General features: G+C 32.1%; 1 protein-coding gene across 2 annotated transcripts in view; it reads right to left on the reverse strand.

Moving 5' to 3' along the window:
• Window positions 1-996: 996 nt before the first annotated feature.
• The window catches only part of LOC114337268 (chloride intracellular channel exc-4), an 87546-nt gene continuing 76306 nt past the window's right edge, over window positions 997-12236 (reverse strand). Inside the window, exons 3-5 of one of the 2 annotated variants that reach the window (XR_007700020.1) lie at window positions 9553-9755; window positions 3034-4979; window positions 997-1744 (exon numbers count right to left, since the gene is read on the reverse strand). Coding sequence is in view for 1 of the 2 variants with exons in the window: in XM_028287683.2 (XP_028143484.1) it covers window positions 4739-4979; window positions 9553-9755 (444 nt within the window). In the remaining variant the exon portion in view is untranslated. Of the gene's footprint in view, window positions 4980-9552; window positions 9756-12236 lie in introns of both variants that reach the window. The other variant, XM_028287683.2, reaches the window with a different exon arrangement.

A 12236-nucleotide genomic window follows, 5' to 3' on the forward strand; every position in this document is an offset into this window, starting at 1 on the left:
CTGATGATGTTAACCAATCAGTGAATTAGTTACCAAAGCTATATCATTAATATATACTATAAAAAGTAGATCACCCAATACACTACCCTGAGGGACACCAGAATGGATATCCAATATGTTTGATTCGTTTATAAGTCCATTAGATGTTATCTTTACTTTTTGTCTTCTATTTTCTAGGTAGGAAGTAAACCTTTTTAGAACTACACCACGAATACCACCAAACACGACCCTCCAACCCACCCCTTGGAGGTCGAGTGGGGGTAACTTTAAAATCTTAAATAGCAACACCCACTTTTTACTGCAGATTCGAATTTGACATGAAAAATTAAGCAACATTTATTTGAAACATTTTTTAAAATTGTTGATAGATGGGGCTTTAATTGGAAAAAACGATTTATTAGCGCCATCTATCAGCAATTTTTAAAAATGTTTCGAATAAATGTTGCTTGACTTTTTCATGATGAATCCGAATCTGTAATAAAAAGGGGGTTGATATTTAAGATTTTAAAGTTACCCCCCACCCCACCTCGAGGGGGTAGGTTGGAGGGTTATGTTTGGTGCTATTCGATAGGTTTTTGAAAAATATTAAACGTGTTTTTTTGTCTTTCATTTGGAAGTGTATTTCTCGAGATATTAGACCGTTTCTATAATTTACCTATGGTATGGTATCAGGATAAATCGTTTCTCCCAATTATAGCGCCATCTGTCCATAATTCGAAAAAATGTCTCGAATAAAATTTGCTTACTTTTACGTAAGGAATCCAAATCTGCAATAAAAACTGGGGGTTTCTATTTAAGATTATAACGTTACCCCCCACTCTACCCCTACTAGGGGGTGGAGTGGGGGTTCGTGTTTAGTGTCATTTGACAGATTTTTGAAAATTATTGAATACGTATTTTTCAGTTTTTCGATCCGATGTTTATTTTGCGAAATATTCGACCGTTCCGCAATTTTTTTGACACCCTATATAAAGAAAAAATGAAACGCATACAATATATATTTTACACCTTTATTATTAATGAATCCAGTCGAAAGCATCCAGCTTCCAACGGGACCTAGTAAAAATACAAAGTTCGCCTAAATATCTAAAAAATAATAACTCCAGTACATCATTGTAACTATATAGAAAAAAAGAACGTATTAAACAAAATATTTCACATTTGTAAATTGTAAGAAAGCGGGTATTAGAAATTTTTTATATCAATTTCCTCAAACCTAACATTTAAAAACTCAATTAAATTCAAAAATTAAGAACTTTTATTTACAAAGAAACAATTGGTATATAAATATTTTCTCATCACATTGTAAAAATGCTTTTTACATATTTTTATGTAAGTTGTCAAAAATGCTTTATAATAATCAGCAAGAGTCAGCAACCACCTTAACAATTGTCTCACTAGCAACAAGATCAATAACTGATTTCAATTAGACAATATGAAAATTGTCGATTTTATTCCTATAAAAGACATATTGCCATGCGCATATGGTCGTTATATGGTTCGCTCTACTTTTCTCAAAAAATGCAAGAATGGAGTTCATTCGTTGCAATTGTGGAGACACGCTTTAATTACTCTTTTAGCTAATTTTATTTTTTAATAACTTTTCTTAAAACGGTCATTTAAAATTCACATTTAATATACAAACCAGATGCTAAGAAGTTTTACAAAACGAAATGTGTCCCTAACCATAATATGTTTTTGGTGTGTTCAGTTTAACAAACTGAATTCCCCATAAATTAATTACCTTATCAGACCTTATGTCAATAACGCACTTTGGAAATGCATTCGAAGACGTTTCTTAAAACTACAGAAAGGTTCTTAAATTTAAAAACGCCACATGTAGTAATTTATTGCCTTTTCTAGCCATATTGTAAAACCGCAAACATAATGATGATAATAGTGTTGTGGTCTCGGCAGTATCGTCACGACAGGCAGGCAGTTCAGACTGCCAAATCAAACAGGATGCCGAGGAAATTAAGATGAGAGAATCTGTCGGCATACTGTTTGATTTATAAATTTTAAAAATCTCAGGAGATGTAACCAAAGAAAGTATCCACCTGTTGTCAATCTGGTGGTATGGGAACGACATTTATTGTCGTTTTCTGTGCTACTTCGATTGATAACTTACTTTGTTTTTCGGTAGATGGCTCTAGTTCATCCGTGACATCTTTCTTTGCAATTCGGAACGGCCCAAAGTATGATACGTGGAGAATTCGGAGAGAATAGAATATGGGACTACTGATGAGGGGGAAAAACCTCCGAAACCGGTATAGACTCTTCCTGCACTCTCCGATTTAACCAGAGCATTATGCAGCTGCTGCATTTTCGTGTTTCAAAGAAATTGAAAATGTTTATACATTTTTAAAAACATTGTATTTAAGGCCTTTTAAAATCAATTTTTCAGGTTATTCAGCTCAGTAGCGCCAAATGTAGGCAACTCAGTGCTTTCTTGAATTGTTATATGCATATATCAGTTGTGCAACACAATTCATTCGTTGTATTTTGACAATTTGATACACAACAACGATGTTTTTTCATTTTTGGATTTAAAAAGTTTATGGTCTCGTTATAAGCGATATTTTTACCGGAAACTGTAAAAACGTTGACCATATCAGTATGGAACGTCTAAAGTTCAAAGGATTGTCCACATAAACATAAACTTAACAGGAAAACAGTTGGCAATCCTGAAAGGCAATACAATCATAACCGTCATCTGTCATCATTTGTCAATTAATTGGGCTTTTCATCGATTGTCATTTCTGTCAGATTCTGTCATGAGTCCTCTAATATTAATATATCTACGTCATACGTATAGCGACACGCTTCATTTATTATTATTTTTTTAATTGCTAATTTTAAATATTAACTTTCTTTTCTCAAAACGAAATAATATGGGTCATACAAAATTCACATTTAATATACAAACCAGATGCTAAGAAGGGCCCGTTAAGTTTTACGAAACGAAATGTATCCCTAACCAGATGTTTTTGGTGTGTTCAGTTTAACAAACTAAATTCCCCATAAATTAATTACCTTATCAGACCTTATGTCAATAACTCACTTTGGAAATGCATTCGAAGACGTTTCTTAAAACTGCAGAAATGTTTCAACTTTTAAACGCCAGATCTAAATAATTTATCACCTTTCTGGCCAGATGGTAGAAACACAAACATATTAGCGTTTGTGGTTTCTTTCAGTATAGCCACAGCAACCATCCGGCGCGGACACACCACCATACTCGCAAAAGAATAACAAACTCTCTTTCGAGAAATATTCACGCTATTTTACCGACACAAATAAATATATTATTGACAAGTTGTTGTTTTTACACTTATTTTAATTTAAGTTAATCGTTCCCGAACACCCATGGAACATACGTTATTCGTATATACCAATGATACAAACCAAAAACGTATGACATAGATATCTTAACTTGTCGTATGTTGTATAATCTGTGTATAATATTAATATACGACATATGACAAGTGCCCGAAATAAATGAGAAGCGTTGAAAAGCCCTATTCATACAGAACCGTTTTTCATCTATTAAAAAATGAACTACAATTAAAACTTAACTGAAGATAATAAAACTAATACTGGAAATCGTAGAAACAACATTTTCACTTGCAATAATATGCGCCATGATAATTATTTTTCATTACTGTAGAACGTATAGAATTCATCAAGTGCCTTTCTAACCAAAGATATTCTTTCTTCCGTTGTTTCCACTTGTTGTCTTGCTACAGTAAGTGCGATAATCTGTTAATATTTATTAATAATGATAAAAAAGCGGTCTTATAAACTTTTTTCTGTAATTTGACAAAACTGCTATGGTGGTAGCTGACTCTTATTGGAAGAAACTTACTGATTACTTCCCCTGACTAGGTCGAAGTCGAAAATGCATATAAAAATAAACGGTTTGTCGGTTTTGTAATATTTGAAACAGCGGCTCGAAAGAATTCAGCTATAAGATATAAAATTGTTCGAATATTGTTCAGTTACATTTAGAATCAAGCCATGTAAGCACAGGATAGTATAATAGCAGCAGAAATAGTAGTGATCACGTACAAAAGTAGTAATTTCCAACATTTTTAAGTTGACCTTGAAAACTCTTTGAAAATGGCTGTCAAAAATTGATGTTTGACAGTCGTGACGTTTGACATGCGTCAAAAATTGATGTTTGACAGTCGTGACGTTTGACATGTGTCAAAAAATGAAAACTCCAGTAATACTAAGTATGGATGGCACATCAAAATCATCAAATTTGATTACTGTATTATAACTCTAATCAAGCAACACATAGAATATCGGAAAAATATTATGAATAAATAGTTTCGTCATGTAGTTAGTTTACATGTACTAATTTATTTGTTTCTGTGTATAATCAGTCCTTTAGTGACCCAAAAGGATTAAGTTTGAATAAGCAATACAAGGCACTATCTATCAGACATATATGTCATTTAAAAACATGATTTATATTTGATACATCAAGTTTGTCCAATTTAAGCAAGCCTATACATGTAGAGACATCTTCCAGAATACGTTCCGGTGAAGATAGCTGCAAATGATGGCCACAGAACGAAATAATTGTGTTTGGCAACACTGCCAAACACCAATATTTTATTATGCCATTCATCATTTGCGGCTATCTTCACCGGAACGTATTCTGGATGACGTCCCATATTATATTATCAAAATATCACGAAACCGACTATAATTCTTTATTTTAAGTTATTATTTACGATTCAGATAGCACCGGAATGGCTGTCGTGTATACAGGCGTTTCCAGTTCTATCCGCGCGGTTGTCTTAAGGCCCAATTGGTTTTTGATATGACTGATGATGTCTTGATCGGCCGGGCAGCTCTGGATGAAGGCTTCGAGTTCGTACATGTTCGCCATGTAGTTCCACAAAGCTTTGAATGTTGAGGGGATCTCGAATTTGCGGAAGGCTTTGGCTCCTATGCGGATGTGTTGCAGTCTGAAAATAAAAGTAGATTATTGTATGGAAGGACAGTTAATAATACAAATCTAGAGCTTGGCAGAAAAAGTACACAGCTCAAACATTTTTCCTTCCAAACTCTGAAAATCTAAATAAATTCTACATTTCCTATCACTCCAATTCAAAAAAGGTCTCGAATTCATTCTTTATAAGACTAGTTGATAAATCTGAACTGATCCAAACAATCAATAGTAATAAAAGCAAATTTCCTGTAGTACTGATGGACTATCCATAAAAATTTTCTCAAATCTCACAGAAAATGTGTTAGAAGTCCTCATCTCACTAATTGATGATTTCTTTGATAAAGGTAAATTTCCAGAGTGACTAAAGACAGCCATTATTATTCCTCTTTAAAGGCTGGTGAAAAATCTAATGCCTGCAACTATGGACCTATTGCCTTACTACCGATACTTTCCAAAATTATTGAGAGACTTATGTCCTTTCCCCTTGAAAGCAACATTTTATAACAAAATCAGTTCGGTTTCTTAACTAATAAATACAGAGTGGGCCAAACAAAAGAGTCGACCTCGATATTTGGCAGTATTTATTAGATTTTAAGGAAATAAAAAAACAGGTCAATTTTTGATCGGACACATTTTTATGGTACATATGTCATTTGTCAACCCCTTCCCTTCCACTTGCCCCACCCCTTATTTTTAAATAGGAAATAGGGGTCGTGTGCTGGCTCATTTGAAAGGTTATTCAATTCTCTATTCAGTAATATCAACATTAACATAATTATTTATTCAGTGAGCACGTAGAGGTTGGAATAAATTCATTTTCTCGAGAATGGATGATTTTGGAAAAAAATCCCGAAATAGGTCAATTTTTATTTTTAAATTAGGACTTTTTGGCATATATATCATACTAGTGACGTCACCCATCTGGGCGTGATGATGTCATCGAAGATTTTTTTAAATGAGAATAGGGGTTGTGTGATAGCTCATTTGAGAGGTAATTCAATTCTCTATTCAGTAGTATAAACATTATCATAATTATTTATACAGGGTGCCCAAAAAAATTTTTTGTGAATTAAATTTATTGACAAAATGAAGAATGCATGTAATTTATTTAATTCAAAATACATTTTACTGCTCTCAGAAAACAGAAAAAAATGTTTATTTAACAAATAAAATCTATTTAATATTGTTTCTTGCTGCCTGCCACTTGACAGTTAACACTAAAACATTAAATTTAAGCGAAAAGCGATGATTATTTTTCAAATAAACAATTTTTTCTGTTTTATGAGAGCAGTAAAATGTGTTTTGAATTAAATAAATTACATACATTCTTCTTTTTATGTCAATAAATTTAATTCAAAAAAATTTTTTTGGACGCCCTGTATAAATAATTATGTTAATGTTTATACTACTGAATAGAGAATTGAATTAACTTTCAAATGAGCTATCACACGACCCCTATTGTCATTTAAAAAAATCGTCGATGACGTCATCATCCCCAGATGGGTGACGTCACTAGTATGATATATATGCCAAAAAGTACTAATTTAAAAATAAAAATTGACCTGTTACGGGATTTTTTTCCAAAATCATCCATTCTCGAGAAAATGAATTTATTCCAACCTTTACGTGCTCACTGTATAAGGTGCCCAAGAAAAAAATATTTTAATTAAATTAATTGACACAAAAAGAAGAATGTATGTAATTTATTTAAATCAAAATACATTCTACTGCTGTCACAAAACAGAAAAAAATGTTTTTTGATAAACAGACATTGCTTTTCGTTTAATTTCAATGTTCAAGCTGCCACCCATCTGCCTCTTGGTAGGTTGAATATTGAATTTAAGTAACAAACAATGTTTATTTATCAAATAAACATTTTTTTTTTGTTTTCTGTCCGCAGAAGAATGTATTCTGAGTTAAATAAATTACATACATTCGTCTTTTTTGTCAATTAATTTAATTCAAAATAATTTTTCTTGAAAAATGTCAATGTTAATATTACTGAATAGAGAATTGAATAACCTTTCAAATGAGCTAGCACACGACCCCTATTCCCTATTTAAAAATAAGGGGTGGGGTTGACAAATGACAGATATACAGTCCCTGGCCATATTATTATGACCACCTATGAATTTTTACAAAAATCAACTATTCCTCTAGGTAAGTTTTGTTTGAAATATTATTTTTAAATTTAGTTTTCTTATGCAATGTTAATGTACTATGCATTAACTATAATATATTTAGTAATAAACAACAATAAAATATTTAAAAATATTACATATTTATATTTTTTTTATATTTTGTTGAACTTCTGACCTTAATCAGATGGAAAATATTTGGGAGCTTTTAAAACAAGAAATTTCTGATGAAAAGTAATAGCGAAATTGTTTTGATTAAAGAACTAATATTTCATTGAAACCACAATGACAAATTAAAGCAAAAAAAAATTTAACTGCATTCAAAATATGCCAAGACGGGTACTAGCGGTAATCAAAGTTAGAGGGTGCTCAGCAAAATATTTAAAAAAGGCAAATATGTGATAATTTGAAATGGTTTATTGCTGTTTATTATTAAATGTATTATATTTGTTAATCAACACCAATAAAACATTTAAAAATATCACATATTTTTATTTTTTCAATATTTTGTTGAGCCCCCTTTAACTTTGATTAGCGCTTGTATCCGTCTTGACATACTCTGAATGCAGCTAATTTTTTTTTTGCTTTAATTTGTCATTGTGGTTTCAACGATATATTAGTTCTTTAATCAAAACAATTTCGTTAGTGACCTTTTCATCGGAAAATACTCGTTTTAAAAGCTCCCAAATATTTTCCGTCTGATTAAGGTCAGAAGTTCAACAAAATATTAAAAAGTATATAAATATGTAACATTTATAAATGTTTTATTGGTGTTTATTATTAAATATAATATAGTTAATGTATAACATTAACATTACATTACAAGATTTAATTTAAAAATCATATTTTAAACAAAACGTAACTAGTGGAATAGTTGATTTTTGTAAAAATTCATAGGTGGTCATAATAATATGGCCAGGGACTGTATGTACCATAAAAATGTGTCCCACTTAGATCAAAAATTGACCTGATTTTCTTAAAATTGGATAAATACTGCCAAATATCGAGGTGGACTCTTTTCTTTGGCCCACTCTGTATATTACTGATGCCATATTTTCTGTATGTGCGTTTACTAAAGTGCTACGTATTCTCCGTTCTTTTATATGGCGTGGAGTCATGGACCTTAACTGAAGCATCACTGAAGAGACTCGAAGCATTTGAGATGTGGTGCTATAGACGCATTTTGAGGATTTCCTGGATAGACAGAGTTACCAACGAAGAAGTTCTACATAGAATGGGTAAAGAGCGCGAACTAGTCGTAACCATAAAACGTCGCAAACTGGAATACCTGGGCCATGTAATGCGCAATGAACAACGATATGACCTACTTCGGACCATACTTCAAGATAAAGTGCATGGGAAAAGAGGTCCAGGACGAAGAAGAATATCCTGGCTGCATAACCTGCGAAAATGGTTTAACTTAACCACTACCGGACTTTTCAGGGCAGCAGTCAACAAAGTCAGAATAGCCATGTTAGTGTCCAACATCCGTAACGGATAGGCACCATAAGAAGAAGAAGAAGATGTTTTCTGTACTAGGTACATGAGGTTTACCAAGCACTAAACAATAATATTTACACGGCCACTGTTTCTTGTGATTATGCTAAAGCTTTTGATTGATTTGTAAATCACATTTTGACCAAAAAAATAAATTTCTACAGAATTCGAAGTATTTCTTTGAATTGGTTCCAATCTTACTTAGAGAATAAGCAACAAATGATTAGAGCATTATAATACTGACTCTAGTCACAAAAACATTGTAAGTGGGATATCACAAGGTTCAGTATTGGGCCCTCTAATTTCCCCTTTCTTTGTAAATGACACAACTGACTGAAAAATCGATGGAAAAATTTGTCTGTTTGCTGATGATACCAGTATTATACGGAGCAACTCTAATATTGCAACTCTTCATGCAACTATAACTTCTGATCTGATCTACTTACAATAGGAACCTGGTCCAACTCTAATTTACTCTCTTTTAACGTGGAAAAGACAGTAGCATTATCTTATAAAGGAGTTCTTCAACCCTTGCTTCTTTAGAACAGCTAGATCAGTACCGTTGATTCTGTAAAATTTCTTGGTATTTTTATAGACAGCAACCTAAAATGATCCCTCCATATTAATTTGCTAAGTAAGAAGCAAGCTTCGGGCTATGCAATTAGATCTGTTTCGAAGGAAATCAATTCCAAAATAATATATTTTTCTTTGTTCGAGTCTCACCTTCGATATGGTCTTCCTTTTTCACACCGAGCCGTAAAGCCAGTCAAGAAGAAGAAAAATATGCTCGTGAAAGAAATGAAAGATATACAGAGTGTGAAGAGAGAACAAAAACACGCAGCATGTACTAAGCTTAAAGTGACAAATCTGTTCTTTTATTAATAACTAAATAGATTCTATCACGCTTAATATTCAAGAATAGATATCGTTTAATATGTAATACCAAATACTCACCTAGGCATCAATTCACAGTCAAAACAGGACATAGTGTCACCAGTTAAAAATCTCGTGCCTCTCTTTGCCATGAAGTCGTTGATCCTCTCCAAATGCGAATATAGAGGTTGCCTATTTTCTGTGGTGTCAGTCGATTCAAACTTTCTAACGTACGTTTTGAACTTTGTGTAGAGATTTTCAATCAATGTTGCTACTTCTTTGTCCTACAAGAAAATAAGGTTTTAGAATATGTTTTAATAGTAATTGTTGAACATATGTCTTATCCCTCGTATACATCTTTGACCATCGGCAAAAATGCACATATTTATACGTAATTAACTATGGAAATCTCAAAACCTTTATTGGTGTCTATTTTTAAAACTGGAGATTACCATTTATGAGTCATACTAAATAATAGACTTGTCTAATGTAGAGATGTTCCTTGGGTGTAGTAATTTATTGCTTAAAGCAGTTTGGTCAACAGTTCAGCTTGACTTCCACCATAGACGTAAGTTATAAAACAACAATTAATCATAATCCTAAATGTAAATCAAGCCACAACAATTATCAGTTCTAATAAAATTAAAGAAAAGATAAAATCGTGAAGAATACGAAATATCGTAATCTCGGTCAAGTCATATCAATACTGCTCAAAAAGTACCTGAGCCGTGATTATTTGAGGTCCGGGTTTACCAATATGATGGTAATAAATGCTAAATCACTATTCGTTATTGTATTGTAATACATGCTAGAGATAGTGCAAACACTCGTGACCACGGCGCAGTAGACGAAATTTGGTACGCACTGTACTATGTAACGTGAAAATATCCGCCTTCGCGCAGCTCCATGGTCAGGAGTGTTTGCCCTATCTCTATAAATCGCTAAGACCTTTATGTACGTGTCGTGTTATACCGAAGGTTGGCGACCATTAAACGATATGTTTCCCTATTTTGTGCCGCATGTATTATGTTTTCAGCTTCTGGTATTTGGACCTTATCCATCCATTCTATAGTCCCGATTCATCGCCTTGTGATTTTTACATCTTTGAACCACGATTTGACTCATATACAGTCTGGTAAAATATAATTACTGAAGTAATTTTGCTATACATTTTCATCACTAAAAGGAATCATTAAGCAAATACCTCTACTTTCTATTTACTTCACCATGTGTTCAAAAATCATGTGTTCATCAAAAAGTTTTATTCGTAGTGACAATTAAAAACATTAATAGGACACTATTCGCGGTGTGCAAGTACTTGGAAGGGGAAACGAGAAACGACACTGCGCGAGTCGCGGAGAAATATTGCAACTATCTTAAATAATTCATATTGTCAAATTGACGTATATTTCATACCTTCTGTCAATGAAGCAGAAAAATTATATATTGCTCCACAATACTGATATGATATGCAATTATTATATAAAGGTAAATTTAATTAATTTTATTTTGCTTGCAGTACTGCATTTTAATAACTAATTTTATTTACTACATACAATTGTTGACGTTTTCATAACATAACCTGAATCTTATTTTTTCTTCTTATTATTTTTTTGGACTATGGCCTTGACAATTATCCAGTAACCAGGACTAATATAATTGGCCAATATAATTAAAAGTGCGAATTTTAGTATAGAGCGTAGAAATAGGGGTCGCTTTGCCGAACTTGCACGGTCCCAATAGACTATAGTTGGCCAAAGGTGTGGTATATATTTTTATATATACCTTAGTACTTACGTTTTAAATACTGAAATTTGTTTTTTGAAGTTATACTTCTTTACCGGCGATAGAGGGTGAATTTTTATATGGTAAAACCTAGCGACCGGGCGCATGCGCATTATAACTTTGTTCTGATTGGATGTTCAAATGACATGTCAAAAATTATTCAATATGGCGGCTGTGGCCCAGCTGTAGTTAGATTATTTATGGTTGTTGCGTTTTAAAATTTGTGTGAAAAGAAACAACAAACAAAAGTTAGTTAATGGTTATACTGCCTTTTTAAATAGTTTTCATATACCTATATTTTTGGACTTTTGAACTATTTTGGACAAGGAAAACTCATTCTAATTTGGTAAGTAGTTTTTATTATAATCATATTGTAATTATACATTTGGATTAGGTTGAAATACATACATTTATTTTCTCAAGAATGCGGATTTTAGAGAGAAATCCCAAATTAGGTTCGATTTTTATTTTTAAATTATGATTTTTTGGCGTAGATTTATTTATCTAGTAGGTATGTAATGCTTTGATTTACATACTTAATTTGATTACCAACAAAAGTTCTACCAATCTTCATCTAATATATTGTTTTCTTACTGTTTTGTTATATTTTTATATTTTCTTCTACAAAATTTAAACTACATAATTTAATTTTCAAAACAACTGTCAAACAGTAAAACGTTCAGTTACCGTATTTTTCCACATGATAAATAATGTGTGATTGGACGAGTGAGTCTACGCTTCGATTACGAATCAAAGCGCCACGAAATTCATGGGTTCAATTCCCGATGCAAGTTTTATTTTTTTATTTTTTTATGCATGTTATGATTGTAAGTATATTTGTTATATAATTTTTTTTTCAGAAAATGCGTATTTAAAATTTTTGCCAACAATTATTATCGTTCAGAAATCATTTTTTCCTTGTGGCATTGTTCAATGTGTTTGTGTGCGTTTTATTCTTTTATTTTTTTAAATTTTTGGTA

Source organism: Diabrotica virgifera, chromosome 8 (genome assembly GCF_917563875.1).
Source record: "Diabrotica virgifera virgifera chromosome 8, PGI_DIABVI_V3a".
NCBI lineage: Eukaryota > Metazoa > Arthropoda > Insecta > Coleoptera > Chrysomelidae > Diabrotica > Diabrotica virgifera.